This window comes from Camelus ferus, chromosome 4, assembly GCF_009834535.1.
Source record: "Camelus ferus isolate YT-003-E chromosome 4, BCGSAC_Cfer_1.0, whole genome shotgun sequence".
Lineage (NCBI taxonomy): Eukaryota > Metazoa > Chordata > Mammalia > Artiodactyla > Camelidae > Camelus > Camelus ferus.
Window position 1 is genome coordinate 74,170,845 of NC_045699.1, and position 21,642 is coordinate 74,192,486.

The 21,642-nt window shown below is 63.7% G+C and overlaps 1 protein-coding gene across 4 annotated transcripts in view; it reads left to right on the forward strand.

Annotated features, from left to right (window-relative positions):
• COL5A1 (collagen type V alpha 1 chain) overlaps window positions 1-21,642 on the forward strand; it is a 143,373-nt gene that overhangs the window by 72,558 nt on the left and 49,173 nt on the right. For all 4 annotated transcript variants that reach the window (XR_004319580.1, XR_004319579.1, XM_032478890.1 and 1 more), the window contains exons 13-28: window positions 619-711; window positions 2,102-2,158; window positions 2,922-2,975; window positions 3,293-3,346; window positions 5,619-5,672; window positions 7,015-7,068; window positions 8,216-8,269; window positions 9,874-9,918; window positions 11,617-11,670; window positions 12,240-12,284; window positions 12,716-12,769; window positions 12,972-13,016; window positions 13,850-13,903; window positions 17,747-17,791; window positions 18,107-18,160; window positions 20,541-20,585. Coding sequence is in view for 2 of the 4 variants with exons in the window: in XM_032478890.1 (XP_032334781.1) it covers window positions 619-711; window positions 2,102-2,158; window positions 2,922-2,975; window positions 3,293-3,346; window positions 5,619-5,672; window positions 7,015-7,068; window positions 8,216-8,269; window positions 9,874-9,918; window positions 11,617-11,670; window positions 12,240-12,284; window positions 12,716-12,769; window positions 12,972-13,016; window positions 13,850-13,903; window positions 17,747-17,791; window positions 18,107-18,160; window positions 20,541-20,585 (861 nt within the window). In the remaining 2 variants the exon portion in view is untranslated. The remainder of the gene's footprint in view (window positions 1-618; window positions 712-2,101; window positions 2,159-2,921; window positions 2,976-3,292; window positions 3,347-5,618; window positions 5,673-7,014; window positions 7,069-8,215; window positions 8,270-9,873; window positions 9,919-11,616; window positions 11,671-12,239; window positions 12,285-12,715; window positions 12,770-12,971; window positions 13,017-13,849; window positions 13,904-17,746; window positions 17,792-18,106; window positions 18,161-20,540; window positions 20,586-21,642) is intronic.

Below are 21,642 nucleotides of genomic sequence, written 5' to 3' on the forward strand. Positions count from 1 at the left end.
TGACACGGCAGAGTGGACCCCGGGGTCAGGGTCAGGGACACCTCTGCTGGTGTCCAGAGCCGGCCTCTCTGCGAGGGAGTGGAAGCGGCTCTGGGAGACACTGTGGCATCCGCTCCGTTGTCGCTCACCCACTCTCTCCACTTGGGCCCAGGTGCCGGCAGGCGCCTCCTTGAACTTGACCTGCCCGTGACCTTGCGGGTCTGCCGAGGAGTGGGGGCACCTTCCTTACCTGGAGGGGAGTGTGTGGAGGGCTGGTCTGGACGTCGCTCCTCTGGCTGATGTCAGTGTCTCTGGGTGGCTGGGCGCAGGCGTTAGCTGGGCGCAGGCTTTTCCTTGTAACAGAGCCGTGGGGACTCAGGGCGAGACTCCGCAGATGCCAGAAACAGCCTCCCTGCCGTGGGGAGCATCTCCTGGGTGGCCCCAGGGCTGACATTGGCAGCTGGAGCTGGGGCGGCTCTGTGCTGGCAGAGGCGGGCAGTCTGGGGCTGGAAGCTGCCCGAGCAGACCCTCCAAGGCTCCACTGTCACCAAAGAGGCCAGTGGGCACCGCCTCAGCCCTGGGGTCAGGCGTGGGCACCCACACCGGTGCAGCCTCGTGACCCCCGTCTTACACCCACAGTTCCGGTTCTCAGGGGGCGGCGATGCCGGTTCCAAAGGACCCATGGTCTCAGCCCAGGAATCCCAAGCTCAAGCCATCCTCCAGCAGGCCCGGGTGAGTGGTGCCGGGTCCTGGGGGGGAGGGGGCAGGGCCCAGCCAGCCTCCAGCCGGCCTGGTGAGTGGGAGCCCCACCTGGAGGGAACATCTCTTCCCAGCTTGGGTGTGTCCCCTGTCAGGGAGTCAGGAGCCTGTGGAGGGTCCGGTCATCCGTGTGCATTTGGGGGACCCAGGAGAACACCAGCAAAGGTGGGGGAGGCTTCTCAGGGGTCCCTTGTCCACACTGAGGGCCCAGGTTCCTGTGTAAGGACACAACAGCTGCGCTGAGGGGCTCCCGGGCCCCCGGCACCTGCTGACCCCAGCTTCAGCCGTCTGCTGCCTGCCCGGCCGTGGGGATGGAGAGACAAAGCCCGCGTCCTCCTGTGACGGGCCGGGCTGAGCCCGAGCGCCTGGGAGAGAGCCTGCGGCGGGGGGGGGGGGGGTCCCGGGGCCTCGCGCCTCCTTGCGGCTCTGCTCCTGCCACTGCGCTGCTAGTGAATCGCGGGTTTCGCCGGCGAGGCCCAGACTGCTGACCGCCGGGACGAGAGCCGCTGCTGCCCGGCGGGGAGGTCGTCCTCCGTGGTCCCTGGTCTGGGCCGTATCGACGAGGCTCTGGCGCAGTGGATGGACGCTGGTGATCAGAGCACGTGGCTGATTAATCGCAGGGCAGCGGGCACTGAGTCGTTGTCCCGGAGCAAATGGGCGTGTGACCCAGTCAGCACACAAGCCCCTCGCCTCGGCCGTGTCGATCGCCGGCCGGCCCGGCCGGCCTTTGAGTCTGTGTGCGTTTCGGTGAAAGCCACGTGGGCAGTGGGCTCAAAATCTTCCAAAATTAAAATGGCATTGTGCAGGGGAGACGGGGTCACACAGCAGGAGCGGAAGAGGCCCTTTAAGAAAGCAGGTTGGTCTGCGCCGCAGGCTGGGAGCGCAGAGGCGGGAGGCGCCGGGCCAGGGTCGGGGGTCCCAGGGCGCGGCGGCTGCCTCGTCTGGTGCCGACTTAGTTCACCCCTAGAGGGCTGCCAAAGACCCCCAGCCGCAGGAAGCGCCCCTTGTGGGCATGTTGTCACTCAGCGTGAGTGGCCCCAGCGCAGAAAGGGGGCTGCATTTCCAGGCCCCCCCTGTGCCGGGCGGGCTGGGGAGGAGCAAACCCGTTGGCAAGGGGCCCTGAGCACCCGTCCCCAAAGCGGGGAGGGGCACGTGCCTGGCTTCTGCTCCACCTCTGCCGTTCCTTTCGGGGTCGGCCCTCGGAGCCCCGGAGGGGCGGAGGTGATGGGTCTGGGGTCCATCTGACCTCCTCCTCTGGAGGCTCCTGTCCTCGGCCTCGTGCATCGCGCCGTCCTGCTTGGCTGGTCTCACCTGTGGGGCGGTAAACCCGCCGCTTCTCAGTGTGCCCCGTTTTCTCTTGCAGCTGGCGTTGAGGGGACCAGCTGGCCCGATGGGTCTCACCGGGAGACCTGGCCCCATGGTAAGCTGTCATGGGGGAGCGCTGGGGGTGGCATGGCGGAGTGGGGGGTGTGCCGCTCGCCATCCCCTGCCCAGTGGGCCCCCAGCCCACCCGGGACGGGGCACACACTCTTTATCTCTCTGGCACCTCAGGGTGGGAGGGCCCCTGGGTGGGTGGGGCCTGGGGGCTGTGAGTTTGCTCCCTGACCCGGGGGCTCCAAACCTCTTCTTTCGGAGCCATCGTCACCCTGTACAGTGAAGATCACGTCAGTGTGGGGCGGAGCCCGATTCCAGCCCCACCGCCTGGCCCTGCTGTACAGACCGGCACACTCGGGCCTGCCAACAGGGTCCCTGGGGCTACACGCGGCCCCTGCCCCGTTCCCCAGGGGCGGGCTTGGCCCCGTCTCCCAGGTCTGCGCCCCCCCCCCCCCGCCATTGGTGCTGGTGCTGGGCGGGGATGTCCACTCACGGCCCTGGGCTGTGGCTGTGACAGACCGTGCTCGATCCCCCCAGAGAGGAGCGAGCGCATCCCGGGCGTGGGGCCCTGCGCACACGCTGTCCGGGGCTTCCTTCAAAACTGGGAAGAGACGCGTGCCAGGAAGAGTTCCTGCTCGCCCTCGGGTTCTGTTCGAGGTGGCAGGCCGGCTGCGCGGGCTGAGTGCTCTGCTGGCTCAGGGGCTCTGCCCGCCGGGCCGTCCTGTGTCCTGCCCGCTGCCCAGCCCTCCCCCGGCCAGCCCTGCAGCCCGTGCCCGCCAAGCACTCCCTAACCAGACGTGTCTCCCCAGGGCCCTCCCGGGAGCGGAGGTCTGAAGGGCGAGCCGGGAGACATGGGGCCTCAGGTACGTCCCCCCCACTCCTCGCTGTGAAGGGCGCCTCCCGGAAGGCCGTGCCCAGAGGCTGCATTTCTTCAGGGACGTTAGTGGGGGCTGCCACCCATCAGTGCAAAGCTGGATGTGGAACAGCACTGGTGTCCACGGTCACGAGCTGGCTGCGTCCCGTCCCCGCCCTCACTCAGGGCAGCGGATGCCACGCCGTGTCCCTGGCAGCTGGGACGGCGAGCCACGGGCCGGGGGGGCCAGCATGGGGACAAGGCTTTCCTTTTTCCCTCTGAGAAACCCGGACGTGCTACTGACCTTTGCCCTCTGATTCCGGACAGGGTCCCCGAGGTGTGCAGGGTCCACCCGGCCCGGCAGGAAAGCCTGGAAGAAGGGTGAGTGTTTCGTGGCTCGGTGACGGGGCTGGGCCGTGGATGGGGCGGAATCTGCAGCGTGTGTGCCCCGCTAACGCCGCCTCGTGCAGGCCAGGCTCAGGCTAGCTGCTCCCCGCCCTTCAAAGGCCGCGTCTGTCTCCAGGGCTGGGTGGGTCCCCCGGCTGGGTCCCCCGCACCTGTCCCCAGCCTCTGTCCTGAGCCTGTGAGCTTAGTTTCACAGACGTTTTTAATTAAAGCGATTTCCCAGGCCCTTTGGGAGCAGGTGTGGAAAAGACACGGTCATCAGTGACCCGTGTTTCTTTGGGGCAACCTCGTTTCTCCAGAAATGGCTTCGGTTTGGGGGGAAATGGCTGGACTGCCGCTCAGGCCCCTGCACCTCGGTCTTAGCCTCCTGGAGCCTCCGTTTGGGATGTAATCCTAGTGGGTGGAATGGCTTGTTTCCAGGCGGCCACAGCTACTGACGGAGGGCGTGCGTTTATAACCTAATGCGAATGAGCGTGCGCCATCCAGACGTGCTCGGGAAGTCCCAGCTAATCCACAGTCAGACTAACGAGCGGAGGTTTTCAACGAGTGACGTGTTTCCACTGAGTGAGCGAGACGCTTGCCCTCGTGTTGCGTCTGCGCCTGTACGAAGCTCTGCAGGGAACGCTGGCCGCTCAGCTGCCGCCTCCTGGTCTAGCTTCAGAGCATGCAAGGCGGAACACGGGCGATTCCTCAGTGGTGACGGGGCCTCCGTCCGGGAGTCAGTCGTCCTTATGAGGGAGGCGGTGGAGTGCGCCGCCGTCAGGCACGGCTGTCTCACGTTGCCCCTCACGGCCGCAGGGCCGCAGGCTGCAGAGGGAACCGGGCAGGAGGCAGAGGGCGCGCAGGACGACCCTGGAAAGGCCACCGAGGCCGAAGCGCAGTGATTCCTGCTGGACAGCTGTTTGTCCTGGGTCTGGTCCTGAAAGGGTTTTCTTTCGCTGAGCCTTCTGTGCGGCCCTGTAGGCAGTTACTGTCCAGTTTCACTGGGAACGGCTTCTCGGCCAGCAGCAGAGCCCAGTGGCGTCAGGGCCGTGGACGCGCACGTGTCTGAGGAGCTGAGTCTCCCCCCGAGGCCCGCTGGGGGAGGGGGCGGCGGAAGGGGGCTGGGGGCCGCCCGGGGGCCGCGCTCTTCAGCTCTCTGCTCAGCGGCTGCGCGGAGCCGTCGGCGTGAGAGACACACCCGGACGGTTTGCCCACGGGGTCGTGCCATGAAATCGGGCCGACTCTTCTGACCAAGTCCCCTGATTTCTGGAAGTGTTTGGAAATCTGAGGCGAGGCTCCCACTGGTCTGCACTTGGCCTGGAGCTGCACTGCTTGGGTGCTTTTCCCGAGATGACTGTTCACCCCTGGCGGCTCTTCGTGACCTTTGCCCTGGGCGCACGGCCGTCTCCTGGGGGTCTCTCCCGTCTCTGGCTCCCGGCGCTGCCCTCACTGTCTTGGTACTTCGAGGCCTCTCTGTCTGCTGGTGTGTCCCCGGTGAGGCCTCTGTGATCGGGTGTGTGTGGCCTGGAACAGAGCGGAGCTGTCCCTCTGTCCGGCTTTGCCTGCGAGTGGACATCTGCCTGAGCCCCTGGCCCCATCCAGGTGGCCTCACGCCTGGCAGGCTCTCCCTGGTGGACCCTGCTGGGTCCAGCCCTGTCCTTCAGCCCGAGGGCCAGGCAGCTGGGGACTTGCTGCTGTGGCTGGAAATAGTCGCCATGGGAGTGGCCACCAGGCATGGAGGGTCCTGCTCACAGTCCAGACCCTGCCTTTGGGTGGCTGTGTGGCCTCCGAGACACAGGCCGCCCGTTCTGGGCCTCCGTTCCCTCACCATCAGTTGGACTAACCAGATGCTCTGTCACGCCTTGTGGTCCTCCGGCCTCGCACGTGACGTCCGGCTGGTGGACGGGACACATGCTGCGTGTGATGTCAGGGACGGGCTCTCGCCTGGGTTGTAAAGCAGGGTCCCGCGGACCCACACCACCCTGGTCGCCCTCCGCCATGTGCCCATCCACATTGCACCATCACCTCCCAACACGGAGGGCAAGTGGCGTTCCCCCCGCTCCGCAGTTGAGGGCGGAGAGGCCTGGAAAGACTAGGACCGCGTGTGAGGCTCACAGCAGCCCTGGGCCCTGGACCTGGCCCCCCTGGACTGGCCGGACGCACGGGGCTGTGGAGCCCTCTGCTTGCTTTCACAGGAAGCCATGCTCAGAGGTCTCAGTGAGCTGGCCATTCCTTTGCACTGACCGTTTGCCCTGCTCTGTTTCAGGGCCGAGCCGGCAGCGACGGAGCAAGAGGGATGCCCGGGCAGACTGGCCCCAAGGTAGGCTGCTGCTGGCCACCTCCCAGTGCTGGCACCACGGTCAGCGTGGTCACTGTCGTCAACACGTGGTCACGGGACGAACATGCCGTGATGATGAGTGATGACGTGGGGAATCTGCTCTCGTCGGGGGAGGGCCTGGGGGAGGGTCAGCTTGGACCAGTCCGACGGGCACGTTGCCATGAAGACGGGGCTGGGCGAGCTTCCCGAGCGGCTCCTGTGTGCAGTGGACACGGAGCTCAGGTGTGCGCGCACGCAGAACCTGTCCGGTGCACCTGCCGGCGCCCAGCGAGACCCCGCCCCCGGCTGCCGTGCTTCTGTGTGGCCATCCCTCCGGGCCCGAGTCTGGGATGAAACATCCCCCACTCTCGGTCCACACTTCCTTCGCAGCTCTCGAAGGGCCTGTCCACGGCCACGCCCGGTGCTGGAGCCCATGGTGGGGACAGCAGTGTTCCCTGCAGGGGAGTGGGTTGGGGGGCCCCCACCTGCCAGGGGTGCACTATACCTGCTCACCTGGAAACTGGCGTGGCAGAGCCCTCTGGTGCTCCCGTGAGTCCTGAGCTGACAAGAGGCCCTGGTTTTCAGGGACCTGCGCTGGCAGAGGAGAAAATTCCTGAGTCTGTCCCCACTGATTATGGTCTTTCAATAACAAACCTACTCCAGCCTGAACTGGCCTGCTCCTGACTTCACCCCACATAGTTTGCAACATCCACAAGGCAGGACGCAGTGCCTGGGCTCCAGGAGGCAGCCTGGGGGTGGAAGGAGGGCTGGCAGAGAGCCCGAGGGCCAGTGGTGCTGGGCCACACGCCAGATGCAGACAAGCACCTACTGGGGGCAAGCAGTGCTCCAGGCCCCGAGGGCTTCATGATGAGCAAGACAGGTTGACAGCAAGCATGCACGTGTGCACACACAGACACACATGCACACACAGGCATGCACACACAGACACGTGTGGGTGCACACACTTGTGCACTCAGACGCATGCACACAGACACACGTACACACGTGCACACAGACACGTGTGTGCACACACAGACACATGCACACACAGACATGTGCACACGCTCACTTAATAGCCGTCACCCGAAACACTGCGGTCTCAGGACATCCAGGCCTGCTGTCTGTGGCTCTGGGACAGAAGCCACCTCTCTGTCTGCAGCCTCTGCTGGTGTTTGGGGGAAAAGGGATGGGAATACGGACCCAAGGGCAGGGAATGTGCGATGAGGGGGTGACCAGCAGCATCACCGTGGGGCCCGGGTTCACAGATGCTGCCGGGACAGCGGCCCAAGGCGAGGCAGCTGGCTGCATGCAGCATAGGCTGAGCTGCCCTCTGTCCTCCTTGCAGGGTGACCGTGGCTTCGACGGCCTGGCTGGACTGCCCGGGGAGAAGGGCCACCGGGTGAGTGTCTCAGGTCCTGTCTGGAGGAGTTTCTCGGGTGGCCCTTCTGGGCAGCCTTAGGCTCCTGTGGGGTTGGGTCTCTGCTAAACGAGCCTCCTGGGGGTGAGACGGTGGACGTGGACCCGGGCGAGATGCCCCTAGGGGTGGAAGGTCAGCCTGGTCCGAGCTGATTTCTCACCTGCAGCCAGTGGGGTCCATCCATCGAGGGGACACGGCAAGGGATGAGGTGCCCCCTGGGGAAACCTGCCTTGTTAGGGGACCCCCCCTCACCTTAGGAAACCCAATGACTGCCATATTGGTAGCCGCCAAGGACCTCTCACCCTCTAAAGGGGCGAAGCCAGCGGGTGGGGCGGTCCCACGTGGCCGCCCTGAGGACGGGGCCAGGGTGTGCGCTGCGGCCCGGGTGGGGCTGCCTGCTGTCTCGCCCGGTTTGTGGGGTTGCCATGGGATGCTCTGCGCAGCTCCTCGGGCATTTCCCCCCTTACCTTTGGTGGAGACGATGCCTCTTCTATGTTTCGGCACGTCCTGAACCCGGGGGCACACATGTGTGCACACACACGCACGCGCACACACACGCACGTGCACACACATGCGCACACACACGGGCCTGTCGACATTGTCAGCAGGGTTCAGCGGCACGTCGTGATACGCTGGGAGGTGGCTGTTGTGATTTAGCCAAAGCTGCTTCTCCGCGTTCTCAGCGGCCACGTGGAAACCAGGGGCAGCACAGGCCCCTCTCAGGGCCTGTCCGTTTCCCTGGCCGATGAGCACGTACTGAGCACCGACTGTGTGCCAGGCCTGAGGCTGCAGGGCAGTGGCCGTTTCAGGGATGGTGCCGGGCTGGGGTGCGCCCCTGTTTCAAGGAGAAGTTAGCAGGTTGGTGTCCGAGGGCGCCTGCATGTCCCCGGGTGCTGGTCTAGCAAACCCACCTGCAGAACACCTAGTCCCTGGGGGTGAGTCCTTGCAGCCATCCGTGCGCCCCATCACGCCAGCCAGCCCCGCCTCCAAAGGGTCTCTTTGGCTCCAGGAAAGCCCTGGGAGGTGGCGTTGGGGTTTTCAGTCCCGAAGGCAGAGAAAGATGAAGTGGGGGCTTGAGACCCACGCGTGCCTGCCTGGGCGGCTAACACTGACCTGCGTGGCTTCCTAGGGTGACCCCGGTCCTTCTGGCCCGCCGGGACTTCCAGGAGACGACGGAGAAAGGGTAAGTGTCTCGCTGTGTGTTGGCCACACCTGCCGCCAGACTCCTCAGTGAAAACTCCGCGAGATGCCAGGGGCAGCGACTGGCCCCCCGGGTGCGGAGAGTGGGCGGGGAAGAGGGCGCAGGGAGGGAGCCGTGGGAGTGGAGAGGCAGACGTTGACCTTGGCTATGTGCAGCGTCTGGGGGCGCTCTCCCCTGCCACGGGTCTCGGAAAGGGCGCCCCTAGCTCCAGGGGACGGGTGCCCCGGACAGCACTCGGAAGGGGGCCAGGGAGCTGCTGAGCTCATGTCCCAGGGGCTGGGCTCAGGGGCTGGGTGGGGGGAGTGAGGTGGAGACAGTCCAGAAGACGACTGCCTTTGGCCCCGGAGCTGGGGGCAGAGCGAGGGGGCGGCCGCCGTCCGAGGCCGGGGCCTGGGCTGGAGGCGGGCGCTCGGACGCGGGCGCTCGGACGCGCTCTGCCCTGAGTCCCGTTCTTCTCAGGAGCGTCTCGGTGGCGGCCGCGGGCTGAGTGCTGTCTGTAGGCTAAGTCGCAGCTGCCGCGCAGCAGAGAAGCGCGCGGCATGGCCGTTGAAGCCCCCTGCCGCTGCGCGCCCCAGCCCCACGGACAACGGGGCGCTGGGCGTGCTTTAAGGAGAGGTGTAAGCCCTGGTGACCGGGGAGGAGAAGCGGCCATCCCGACAGCTCTCGGGTGGCTGTTGTCAGGGCACCATCTCCCGTCCAGGCCTCAGCAGGGTGAGGGAGGAGAGAGGGGCCCTCTAGATGGCTGTGCTCCTGGGCCCAGCTGGAGGCGTGTGCGCCTGCTGCACGGGCAGGGCTCTGTGTGCACACCGCCGTTGTGTGCGTGGGGGGTGCCTGTGTGTGCATGCTCGTGCGTCTCTGTGTGTGCACACGGGCACGCGCGGCTCTGAGTGTGCGTGCGTGGGCAGTGGAGGGAGGGAGGGGCCGTGCCTTGATGGGGGATGCAGTGGATGGACAGGCAGCTCCTGGGTGGCCCGGCCAAGCCAGGGCAACACTGCCTTCTAGAGCTGGAGGGAAAAGGCTCCTCTTGGGTCGCTCCCCCAGCTGTGTCTAGGGCCCTGTGAGACATCCTGTCTACCTGTTCGCTCTCATATCAGCTGCTTGTCTGTCTGTCCCACTGTCCATCTGTCCGTCCGTCTGTCCGTCTATCTGTCCTTCTGTCTCTCTGTCTGCCTGTCCATCCGTCCATCTGTCTGTCCGTTCATCCATCCATCTGTCCGTCTGTCTATCTCCTGGTCGACCAATCTGTCTCTGGCTGTCCTGTCACCTAGCACCTCTGGTCCTGTCTCCCTGTCACTCATCTCTGTCTTTCTCTGTCAGGGAACCAGGGATTGTTTCTGCCCAGCTTCCCCCTCACCGGAGCTGTGGTTTGGGGGCTCCTGAGTGTCTGGAGCCCCCAGACCCCCCTTTCCCCCGCAGCCCCCTGAGTGGGGACATTCTGGGCTCTTCCTGCTGGCCTGGGGACGGGTCCCTCTGGACGTGCTGCGGCTGCCCCCGGCTGGGGGATCCCATGCAGATGCGGGAGAATCGTGTCTCTGCTGTCCAGGCTTTGCGGCTTGTCCCTGAATCCCTGCCTCTTTCTCCCCCAGGGTGACGACGGCGAAGCCGGGCCCCGAGGGCTGCCTGGGGAGCCCGTAAGTCTGCTGCTGAGATTCCGTTTCCTTGTTCGTGCTCGGGCCAGAATCGAGGGTTGGCTGGAGCCTATATTGGAGAGGGGCTCAGCCTTGAGACAGACAAGTCTGGGGGCCTCCTGGGGGTGAAAGGTGGACCGCATGGGGAGGCTGAGGGACAACTCTGGGGCACCAGCCTGAGCCTTCGCCGGGGGGGGAGTCCTGAGGCCGTACTGGGGCTCCAGGGTGCAGACGTGGTGGGTGTCCAGGGTCCACGATGGCGGGTGTCCAGGGTCCACGATGGCGGGTGTCCAGGGTCCACCATGGCGGGTGTCCAGGGTCCACGATGGCGGGTGTCCAGGGTCCACGATGGGGACTGTCCAGGGTCCACCATGGTGGGTGTCCAGAGTCCACCATGGCGGGTGTCCAGGGTCCATGATGGCGGGTGTCCAGGGTCCACCACGGTGGGTGTCCAGGGGCAGTCACAGGGCTGTCCCACCTTCTGAAGACTACACTTTGCAAAGCCAGGGTCCTCCAGCAGCGTGCCCCTGCCCGAGCGTCTGAAAGCTCTTCCCTGGGCTGACTTCTGTTTAGGGCCAGAGCAGATTTCCTCAGGACATTAATTGCTTTTCACTTACTATTTTCGAAATGTCTCATTTTGGTAACCATGTCAGTGCGTCCTACGCACCTGGAGATGTTAGTTGAGGAGGAACATTGCAGACGCTGCAGGCAGGAGAGCCGGGGTCGCACTGCACGCCCACTTGGGACTGAATTACCCCCCAGGCGTCTGATGAGCCGCTAAGGAGAAGCCATCAGCGCGGCCCTCTCCCTGACTGCGTCCAGGCGATGCCTTCGGGTTTGCTAACTCCTGAGAAACGTCTGTGTGACTAGGTGTTAAAATAACAGATGAAACATTTAAGTGGCGATGAGCGGGGGAAGGGTTTCTCTTCTGCTGGGTCCGAAAAGGTTCTGTCAAAAAAGAGCACTGGAAACCACCAGGCCTGGGTCACCGGCCCCGCCGTCCCCCGCAGGCGGGCTGGGTGGGAGGGGTCAGCAGGGGACCCCCCGTGGCCAGCAGTGACCGCTGGGTCACCTCTCACATCTTGGGAACCGACCTGGGATGGCGCTGCCTTGGGGCTGGGCCCGCGACCCGCGCGTGTGGGCACTTCCCACATGCGTGCGCCTCCCGGCCGGGAGCAGCCACTGGGCTCCGGGCTGTCGTCGTCGTCGTCGTCGTCTTCTGGGAAAAGATCTGAGCTTCCAGCTCCATCTGCGCGATGCCCCCGTCAGAGCGCTAACGCCTCCTGGCTCGGTCCTCCCTGCATCCTCTCGTGTCAGAAATGCGTTGGGATCACTGTTCGGAGGGGCAGAGAAGGAGCTGGACAGGCTTCTCCCCGCAGTGACCTGGAACTGGCCTTGCCCGGGAGAGCTGCCTGCCCTGCGCTCACTCTCTCTCCCCGAGGGCCCCCGCCATCCCCTGCTGGAGCCCATCAGTTCTAGGCACCCTGCCTCCATTCTGGAGCCAAGGTGGGGAAGGGGGTGGGGTGAGGAGAGAAAGCAGGCGAGCAGGGGGCGCCGTCCACGCGCCCCGGCAGAGTCGCGTCAGCAGCGCAGGCCCTGGGGGGGGGGGGCCCGAGCGGGGCTGCAGGGCTTGCCGGGGGCAGCGCAGGGCTGGGATTCCTCCGCATCTGAGCGCCCCCCCCCCGCTCTTTCCTCCTGCAGGGGCCGCGTGGTCTGCTGGGGCCGAAGGGGCCCCCCGGCCCTCCTGGACCTCCTGTAAGTCCTTTGTGTGTCTGTCCCAACACCACCCTCGTGACTCCGCCACCCAGCCTGCAGCCCGCCCGGGGCCTGGACCGCGCCGACCGCTGTGCACCCCGCGAGTGCTAGCGTGAGGTGTCGCGGGGCTCTGAGGCTGGCCCGCAGGCGGGGGCCCCGCGGGCGTGAGCCCGCAGGTGGAGGCACGAGGCCAGCGGGGTTTACTGTCCTTTCCTGCGGGCTGCCAGCCTTCCCCGCACACGGCGCATGCTGTCACGAGCAGTAACCAGCATGCCCATTCTCTCCCTTGAGAGCACTTCTGGCAGCGTCTGTGAGCCTCGGAGGAGGAGGCAGAAGCCTGTGGTGCTGGCGGGGCCCTGTCCGAGGTGGCAGCTGCCCCACACGGCTCTGGGGCCTGGCCGCCCTGTGAACCCCCAGCTGCTCAGGGGTTTATCTGAGAGCAGGCCTCTCCCCTTCCCCAAAGGACGTGCTGCCTTCTGGCATTGTGGGCAGGGGCCACGCCGTGTTGAGTGGGGTTTTCCTGTTGAGCTTTGTTAATTCTCAGTCTTTCTTGTTTCAACGTCACCCAGGGTGTGACAGGAATGGACGGCCAGCCAGGCCCGAAAGGCAACGTGGTAAGTCTAGGGGTCTGGAGCCCTGGCCCCCAGCTGCATGGTGCTCAGTTTCCCCTGGGCTTGGCCCCAGCCCTGAGAGGGAGCATCAGTGCCACCAAACCCAGATGGGAAGTGGGGGAGGGTGCAGACCCCGAGCCCCGGCCCCGCGAGGTGCAGGCCCCCAGGTGTGACGGCCTGTGGTTGTGCTCACTGCGGCCGAAGCCTGCCCGGGCCAGCGCAGGCGTGCAGGGGAACACTTTCCCCGCCATGCCCAGCAAGGCTGTGAGTGTGCTCTGTGACCGCGCCCACCGGGAGAGAGGGCTCTGGGCTGGGTCTGTTAAGGACCCCGGAGACCTGGCCCGCCACGATGATCTGGGAATTTTCTGCTGAATAGAACATTTTCTGGTCGTTCCTCAGAACCCCCTTCAGTGCCTTGTTTGTGTTTCCTGTAGGGTCCCCAGGGGGAGCCCGGGCCCCCAGGACAGCAGGGTAATCCGGGTGCCCAGGTGAGTGAGTCGGGCAGGCTCCCATGTCGCAGGAGGTGCAGGTCTGTGGTCCAGTGCCCTGGGCACTGCCCCCTGCAGCCAGTCGGCCAGGAGGGGTCAGCGCCCCGATGAGGGGAGGGTTGGGGGAAGATGGATGGGTGGCAGGGAGGGGTTCTGAGTCAACCAGTTCCCTGACCTTTCCTGTCACTCTTTCCCCTCCCAGGGTCTTCCAGGCCCCCAGGGTGCAATCGGTCCTCCCGGAGAAAAGGTAGGTGGGCTGAGCTGGGCATGGGGCGCCTCCACCTGCCTGCAGGGTGCCTCCCGCCCCTGGGAGCGTGAGGCCTGGGGTGTCAGGCCTGGGGCGCTGGTCCCCACCAGCTCGTGCTGTGCATCTGTCCTGCCCCAGAGGTGGGGCTGCTCGGCTCACTGAGCAGGCACGCCAAGGGCACGTCTGTGGACCCCTCCCGTCTCCCACCTCCCGCCCTCCTTCTCTAGCTGTGTCTAGGGGTTTCAGATTCAGAGACAAGAGCAGACAGGGGTGCTCAGTTAGATCTGAACTCTGTTCTTCGTCAGAAACTCACATTGAACTGGGCGTCTCGTTTTGTTGTTCTTTGTTTCGCTTCGTCTCGTTTTTGCTAAATTTGGCAGCCCTAAGTACATCCTCGTCACCCCCAAGTCCAAATGCTGAGGAGAGAACCAGACCCCGGGGGCTCTCGCAGGACGTGGGGCTCACCAGGGCACCAGGTGCCCCATTAACTCGGCACCTCAGAGGACCAGCAAAATGACTTGCCCGGGGCGGTCCTCAGTCCATCGCAGCGCCCGGGGTTTGAGAACCACTTCTGTCTTCACTTGGCGGTGGTTTTGTTCCAAAAGCAAAGCCCGAAGGCTCTGGAAATGGCAAAGGGTGGAGGCCCACGTCCTGGGGTGTCGCAGGCGGCAGGAAGCTTCACAGCCAGTGGGAGCGGGTTCCTCTGAGCATCCTTTTCAGCAAAGGCTCTTTGAGCAGGAATGATGAAGAGTAGCTCTGGGGTCATGCAGAGAGGGTGGGTAGCCGAGGGGACCCCCGCAGCGTCTGCTCACAGAGTGTCTGGTTTGTTCTAGGGTCCCCTGGGTAAGCCAGGTCTCCCAGGAATGCCCGGTGCTGACGGACCCCCGGTGAGTGCCCCTGCCCACCCACTTACACCCAGGGAAGCCGGCCAGACACCCGCCCCTTGCTCTCGAGATGCCCGCGCGCACCCGGCCCCCATCCACCCTCTGCGACCCTGTCGGTGAAGATGGCTGTGGTCGGGAGCCTGCTTGCTCAGTCATGGCTGGGTTTTGGACACGCTTCCGTGATGCATTTCAGTCACAGGGTGGTGCCTGCGTGAGGAGGCACTCGCGTCATCTGTCAGCGTTCAGCATGGGAACCAGCCTCACGCTTGTAACTACACGGGGGGCTGGGGGGGCTCCCAGCCTCCGTGTGTATCGCCAGCACCGCATGTATTTTTAGCGGTCACGCGCCGAGAAGGGGTGTGAGTCACCAGCGCGCTTGCTGTGTGTGGGCCCACAGCTGTGGCGCCAAAGCAGGTGCCGTCCCAGAAGGAGGGTGTGGGTGACGGATCCACTCTGTGGCCAAGCGGCGTGGAGGGCGGGGGCGGGAGTGACGAACGCCGGGGTGGGGGGTGCGCCCACGCATGCACTGATCTGCACCTCCGCCGCCCTCTGTGTGAGCTCCTGGCGGGTTTTTTGTCTTTTGGTTATTTTTAGAGACGCCAAGGCGATGCCAGAGAGAGGGTGACATGAGCTAAATTGATTATTTCCTCACAGCTATTTTGCTGTTTTAATAACTTGTTGAAAACTAAGCGAGAACGTTGAACGTGTCGACAGCTGACTGGTGGCTGTGTGGCCTAGGAGGGTCTGCTTCCATTTTCGTGGCTGGGAACGCTTAGGCCTTGGGGGTCATGGGTCACCGGCTGTCCTGTCTTTCCATGAACTGGCAGGTGACAGTCACCCTCCTGCTTGAACTGCTGCGGGGGCCTCGGTCTCCCGGACCTTCTGGGAGCTTGGATACAAAGAGATGACTGTTGTGCAACACGTCAGCCGCCTTCTTCCACTTATATTTACACCAGTTACATTTTCTAAGTATAAAATAACGCGTCTTGTCATGGAAAATTAGGAAATAAGAGAAACAGCAACAAGATGGAAACCAGCTCTGGTCCCATCCCGTGGGGGAGCCCTTTGAGTAGGTCATAGGGCCTCCGTGTCCCGGAGATCTGTCCCTCTTCTGCAAGACGTAGGGCCAGTGGGGTGTCTCCTGCGGGCCGTGGGGTCAGGGCTGGCGGTGCTCTGCAGGAAGGAGGGGTGCCCGCCCAGCCCCCACCTCCCTGGGATTCAGCCTGGATCCCGTCCCTGAGGTCCCTGAAGAGTCACCAGTTTCCTTTCAGAGTCTGTTGGGAAGGAGGAGCCTGGCCGCGAGCCAGTAGGTGCCCCTTACAGATTCTCCATTTCTCTTCCCCCGACTGTCACACGTACGAATCTGAGAGCCCAGAGTGAGTGTGGCCGAGCTGGGCCAACACTGAAGATGCTTACAGCAGAAGACAAAGAAGGGCCGCGGCCTGGGAGGCAGGGTGCCGGTCCTAGGGGAGTCGGGAGGGAGAGGAAGACGTGGAGTCCGCTCCCTGGGGCCGCGCAGTGTTGGTCAGCCCTAGAGAGAGGGTTTTTTCCCCTCGTGTTGGTCTGGTTTTGCTCTTTGTTTGGGCTGAAGAAAGGAAGGAGGCTAGATTTCAAGGGCTTTAAGAAGGGCAAGGGGATTCAGCGCCGCCTGGACGCTTTGGGAAGCGCCATTGAGTCATCCCGGCCCCGCACGGCAGGAGCTGGGCAACAGTCATGGTTCCCGGGAATATTACGGGGCCAGGAAGGAGCAGATTCCCACAGACAGTGAGTGACGTGAGAAAACACTCAGGACAGAATAGTAAATTCGAAATGCTCCTGCGCTGCCAGGGCGGCACGACGCGCTCCGCGAAGCCAGGCGGGCGGAGGGCCGTCCTGCCGGCGCCACCGGCGCCGCCAGCCGGGAGGTGATGGAGGGTTTTAATTTTCTCTCCACTCATCTCATCGTCTCCAGTGAACATGTATTACTTTTTTAATCAGAAAAACTTCAAATGCAAAGATTTAAGCTGTATTATTTTTCCATTTGTCTCCCACGAACATCTATTCTTTTTTTAATCAGAAAATTATCAACTATAAATAATTGAAGCTTTATTACTTTTCCGTCATAAACCCAGGCTCATTAGCGAATCCTGGGGAAGAGCCAGCCGGTAGGCGGTAGGTGGAGGGCGGGGACACTGGCCTCTCGCGGGGGGGCGTCTTACTTGGGTCCATTTCCTTTCCGTCTTTTTCTGCTCCAGCACTGAGGCTGTGGGCGTTGTGCTCCCCACTCCCCGCAAAGTTCCTCTCCCTGTTTGTACAACTTAAATGCATCTGGAGAGGTTTGGCCTCGATTTGGCAGCAGCCGTCCGGACGGGGAACTGGCCCTTCTTCTCCCCTCCCTCCCGCCACGCGGTGGTCAGGCCTGCTGTTGTCTGCACCACGCAGTGAGGACGTCCACGTGGAGGGATCAGCCCCCGGGGTGTCCCTGAGGCTTGCTCATCCCCTCCGTTCAGGAGAAAAATTCTAGGTGATGGAAACAGTATAAGAGGCCCACAGAGAGCCCACGTGGCAGAGTGGGCAGGACTCCCCTCCCTCCCGGCCGCCCTGAGTCAGGATCCTCTCCTGGGCACTGACGGGGGGTCCGCCCTGCCAGTGTGGGGTGCTGGCACCCACCATGGCCTCCTTCTGGGAAGGCAGCTGGCGGGCCACGTGTCCCCTCCAGGCGCAGGCAGCAGGCAAGCTCCGACCGGGGCCTGATTATGCTCGGGGGCTCCCTGAGGGCACCCCACCCTGCAGGGGGACTTCTCTACCCTCCCACCCGCATTGCCACTACGAGAGGCTATTTGACACGGCAGCAAATCCAGTCCACGACTAATGACTACTGAGAAGCACGCACACAAATCAGCTATTCCACTCGGTGAGACGCGGGCCTCCCCCAAGCTGCTGTGCTCTGCAGGTGGAGTCCTAGAGCTTTTGAACGATCAGGCCGAAGGGCAGCCAACCCACCCTCTCATTGTACAGTGAGGCATTAGAGGCCCAGAGAGGGCAGGTGACACACCCAAGGTCACACAGCGGGTCGGGAGCAGAGTCAGGCCACGGTCGCCACCCTGCCGGCATCTGGCCTCTCTTTACGGGAATCCTCGGCAGAGGAGTTGTTTTCCCAGACAGCGAATGCTTATGTTTCTGCTTTTATCATCTGTGTTTGGCTCATGAACTCAAGGGCATTGAACCTAGTGACCAGACTGGGTCAGGAAGTCAGAAGAAGTCAAGTTGCTAAGAGTGGAATTGGTTGGGGCCGGGTGGATGGGGCAGTGACCAGGGGGCCGCGGCCGGTTCCCCGGGCTCAGCTCTGCGTCTGTGAGTGGGGTGTGCGTTCCCCCTTGCCCCACTTCTCTCTCCTGCCTGTGTCGCCTGGGAGGGGGACTTGAAGCACCCGCACAAAGACCCGAGATGCGCTGGGGCCCGGCGGGTCTGCTCCCACCCTGGATTCGGACTTGCCGGGTGATCGTGAGCCAACAAACACCCCCTCGTCCCCGTCCCCCCACCACCCCAGGGCAGGCTGGGCCCTGGGCGGCACTGGTGCCCGGGGCGCCTAGAGCCCGTTGGTGGGTCTCTAACACGTTCCCCTCTGCCGTTGCCGGGGCCTGGCCTGGTCCCCATCTTACAGATAAAGCAGCCGAGGGTTGGGGCTGGAGGGCTCATCAGGGCCCCAGGCTGGGGGTGACCGAGGCGCTAGGGGAGGGGCGGGGAGGAGACCGGAGAGACCGGCTCAAATGCCCAGTTTTAGGAGGGGTGCTGCAGGGGGGCCGCAGGGGCAGGCTTGCTTCCTCGGTGACTGTGGGTTAACACCCGCCTTCTCTTTCCTGACAGGGGCACCCCGGCAAAGAAGGCCCTCCAGGAGAGAAGGGAAGCCAGGTGGGTGCTGGCCACAGCCTCGACCCCCGGCATCGCCGGCAGGATGGGCAGGAGCTGGGCCCCTCGGCTCCAGGACACCTCGTTCAGGAGGAGGTTCCTCCCCTGTCCTCAGTCTTCACGAGCCACCTGTGGGCCCACCTTCCCGGGGGGCTGGGCATAGCGCAGCTCCTTCTGCGGTCCGACCTGGAACGTCCACTCCGGGTGCTGGGGGCGGGCAGTTTTCTGGCTTGGGCCGGAGGGACCCAGGAATGGCCTGGATCTGACCCTGCACCGTCCACCTGAGATGTGGCTAACAACTTCCCCCTCTGGTTTCAGGGTCCTCCCGGCCCCCAAGGCCCGATCGGCTACCCTGGTCCCCGCGGAGTCAAGGTGAGATTCTCACAGCCTCGGGTCTTCCTGGAAGTCAAGTTTGGGCCTGGCATGGCTCTGCCAACTTCCAGGATTTGCTCTGTGCTCCCACCTCCCTCCTGCCCAAGCTGGAGCAGCCCTGTCCTCCCAGCCCCACGCATGGGAGGTTGGGTCCCTGGACGGTGGGCCTGAGCTGTGCAGGAGGGGCCGGTGGGGCCAGGAGGGACTGCGGTGGAGCTGGGGACGCTCCCCAGGGCAGTGGGACCGCGTGGGCGATGTGACGGTGCCCGCCTGCAGGACAGGGCGGCGCCCTTCTGCCCATGCTACTTTATTGTCACCACTGGTCAAGCGTCCGCTGCTCCCCGAGTCCCTCCAAGGCAGCAGGCGAAGAGCTGGTGCCCTTTCCCGGGAAGTTGGGAACCGTTTGCTTCCTCTGGGCCGTTGCACATCCAGACGGAGAGTCTGCCCCCCCGCTCACAGCCGAGCAGACCGGGTTCTTGGAGGAGTTCGTGGGAGGTGCCCCTTTATTCGCAGTTGTGTTGAGAGGCTCCTGGAACCTCGTTAATGGGCAGAGCAGTGTCCCAAACACAGCTCTGTCTGCTCCCCCGCGCCAGCTGGGCGTGCCTTGAGCTGTGCAGCTGAGTCCTCAGTGACGCTGCTCTCGAGACGTTTACACTGGAGGGGAGGTGCCCGGGGGTGCCCAGAAGCACTCTTCTGTCTCGGGCAGGGATGTTTCAGGATCTTCAACCTCCGACTTGCCACGCACAGAAAAGCCAGAGGGGGCCCTTTCCTTTATAACGACTGTAAATTGACGTGAAGGCTCACGTAAGCATGCGTGTATAAAAGCGTCTAGTTTACCCCGGGGGGTTGGCATGAGCGCAGCCGTCTGCTCCTGAACCCCCGCCTACGTGGTTTCCGGTCCTTTGTACTTTCAAGCGTTTTTGCACATCTGGGGCACGCGGCTGCCCTGCGGTGTGGAGGGCGGAAACCCAAGACCTCGGTTTTTAGTGACTTACCCCAAATTGCCCTTAAACTGACGCCTCAGTCAGGACTCAAACCCGGACTTGGTTATTCCTAACCAAGTGCCCCATCCTGACCCACGGGGCCCCGATTTCCATTTCCCCGCATTGGGATGTCCCAAGGTCAAGGACAGAAGGGCCCCGGGTCAGGAGCCTTGGCTGGCGGCCTTCCCTGATGCAGGCTTTGCCCTCCCCGCCGCCCAGAGAGCTTACAATGGCGGTGATTCAGCAGGAGGGCTGAGTACTGAGCGCCATGCGTGTTTACTTCACAAATTCCTGGAGCACAGAGAGCCTCCTGCAGCCACCATACATGGCCAAGGGCACGGCGCGGCTTCTGTGAGCTGGAGCGGTGTCAGCTCCGAGACGATGGCGGAGAATGCTCTTACCCTGTCGGTCTGATTAAAATTTGCCCATGACACGAGCAATCCCGTTAGGCAGGGAAACAGAAGGCAGAGGGAGCAGCAGGGCTGAACGCCATCTTCATTGGAGAAATAGGTTCTTGTCCCCTGTGCACTTGGAGACGTCGGCGGAGCCCGCACCCTGATGGGCCGCAGGGGCGGTGATGGGGGGAGGCAGGAAGGAGGCCCCGCCATCATCAGAGACCGAGGTCCTTGGTGAGGGAGGCCTCGGTTTCCACCACTGGAGTCCTGCCTTCTTCTGAGAAAGGAGCCCCTCTGTGCTCTGCGATTTCTCTGATCTTTAAGCATCCTCAGGGCGGCTCTGCGGGAAGCTGGGGGGTGTGCTGTCAACCCCTGCCCAGGGACTGGCGCTCTCTGGCCGGGCCAGGCGCTCGCACAGGGGTGAACCGGCTTGTCCTGCCCCGATGGTTCTCGGTCAGCAGGGAGCTGAGGCCCGTCCTGAGCAGCTGATGCAATGATGGCGGTGCTGGTGGTCAGTGCGGTGCCGTAGTAACTAACAGCACTGTGCCGTGTCGTCACATGTGAACAATAATCAGGGAGAAGGAAGGTGCTGTCAGGAGCACGTGCTGTGTGCCAGCCACCGTCCCCAGGGCCTTGCAGGTGTTCCTCTCCCACCAGCCATGACAAGAAGAGGGTGGTCATCACCCCCACTTCCCAAGTGAGCAGAAGTCTGTCAGAGGCCGCAGAACCTGTCTGCCCGACTCCAGAGCCCGAGCTCAGGCCTCGAGTCCCCAAGCCTGGGAGAGATGGGACGTTTCCCGAGGAGGGCAGCGTGTCCATGGGGGACACCCCGCACGCCCACAGAGCTCTCCCTCTGAGATCCGAGATCCGGGACACGGGGAGGGAGCTTCTCTGGGGAGACGGTTAGGCGTGGTGCTCAGCCTTCCTTGGTGCCGGGGGCCAGGCCCGTGTCTGGCAAGGCTCGCATTTATCTCTGCTGACCGTTCCTCTCTGTTTGCACAGGGGGCAGATGGCATCCGAGGTCTGAAGGGCACCAAGGGTGAGAAGGTGAGTGTCCCTCCTTCCTGCAGGGGCTGAGCCCGGAGTGGAGTTATGCCTGCTGGCCCCATGGGTGACAGCTCTCTGTTAACACCAGCTGAGGCCAGTGCCACCTCTGCTATTGAGGGGATGGGTACCACCCTGTGGGACAGACTACTCGTAGAAGTCAAGCACCGAGTGGGGGAGGACAGACGCTGGGAGCCATGGGTCTCGGGCTCTGCACCCCCCACCCGAGGCCAAGGCCCTGGCCCAGGTCAGCGTGCAGCCCCCACTCTGTGCAGAGATCAGAGGGAGAGAGGGTGCCCTTGCTCCCTCCCCACCAGCCACTCACAGGGCAGCTGGAGAACAGGTCCGTTGAGTTGTTCAGGGTTCTTCCCAGGAGAGTGGGGAGGGAGGGCCCTGAGGGCAAAGGGACCCTGGGTGCCATCAGGACCACCAGCTGTATCAGGCGTGGACCCTTCCCTGTGGAATTTGTCATAGAGTGGCCACACCGGACCAGGAGAACACCAAAGCTGGACCGTCTTTGTGCCCCGGTCTCTGCTCTCCGCTGCTGCTTTATAAAAAAAGCAGGCGCTGTCTCGGTTCCCTTTGGAGGGCGTCCAGAGCAAGGCAGACCCCCCAGCCAGCTTCTGAGTGACCCTCCTTGTTCCGGGGACCCCGGAAGCACTGGGACTGAGGGCACATCCACCTTGAGCACGCTGCTTCCTAAACGGAGCCCCTTGGGGTTGGAGCCAAGCACGCTCCCTTCAGAGCAGGTGTGGTCCCCCTGGCAGGGTTATTTGCAGGCCCCTGCATCCCTGAATTCCTGTCCCACGGATCCCAGGACCTTTGTCCTGCAGAAGGTGGCTTCCCAGAGCCCCAGGCCTGCACATTGACCTCGTCATATTGTCCCTGAGCCGCAGACTGGGCTGCTGGAGGGAATACTGGTTGGGTTGCCAAGGGGACGCCTCTCAGTTTGTGGTTACTGTTCTGCCCCCAAGGGGCTGCAGAAGGCAGCCTGAGGCCGTCCCAGGGGCCAGGGGTGGGGAACCATCTCCCTGGACTTGGGCCTTGTTTTGGCCATGGC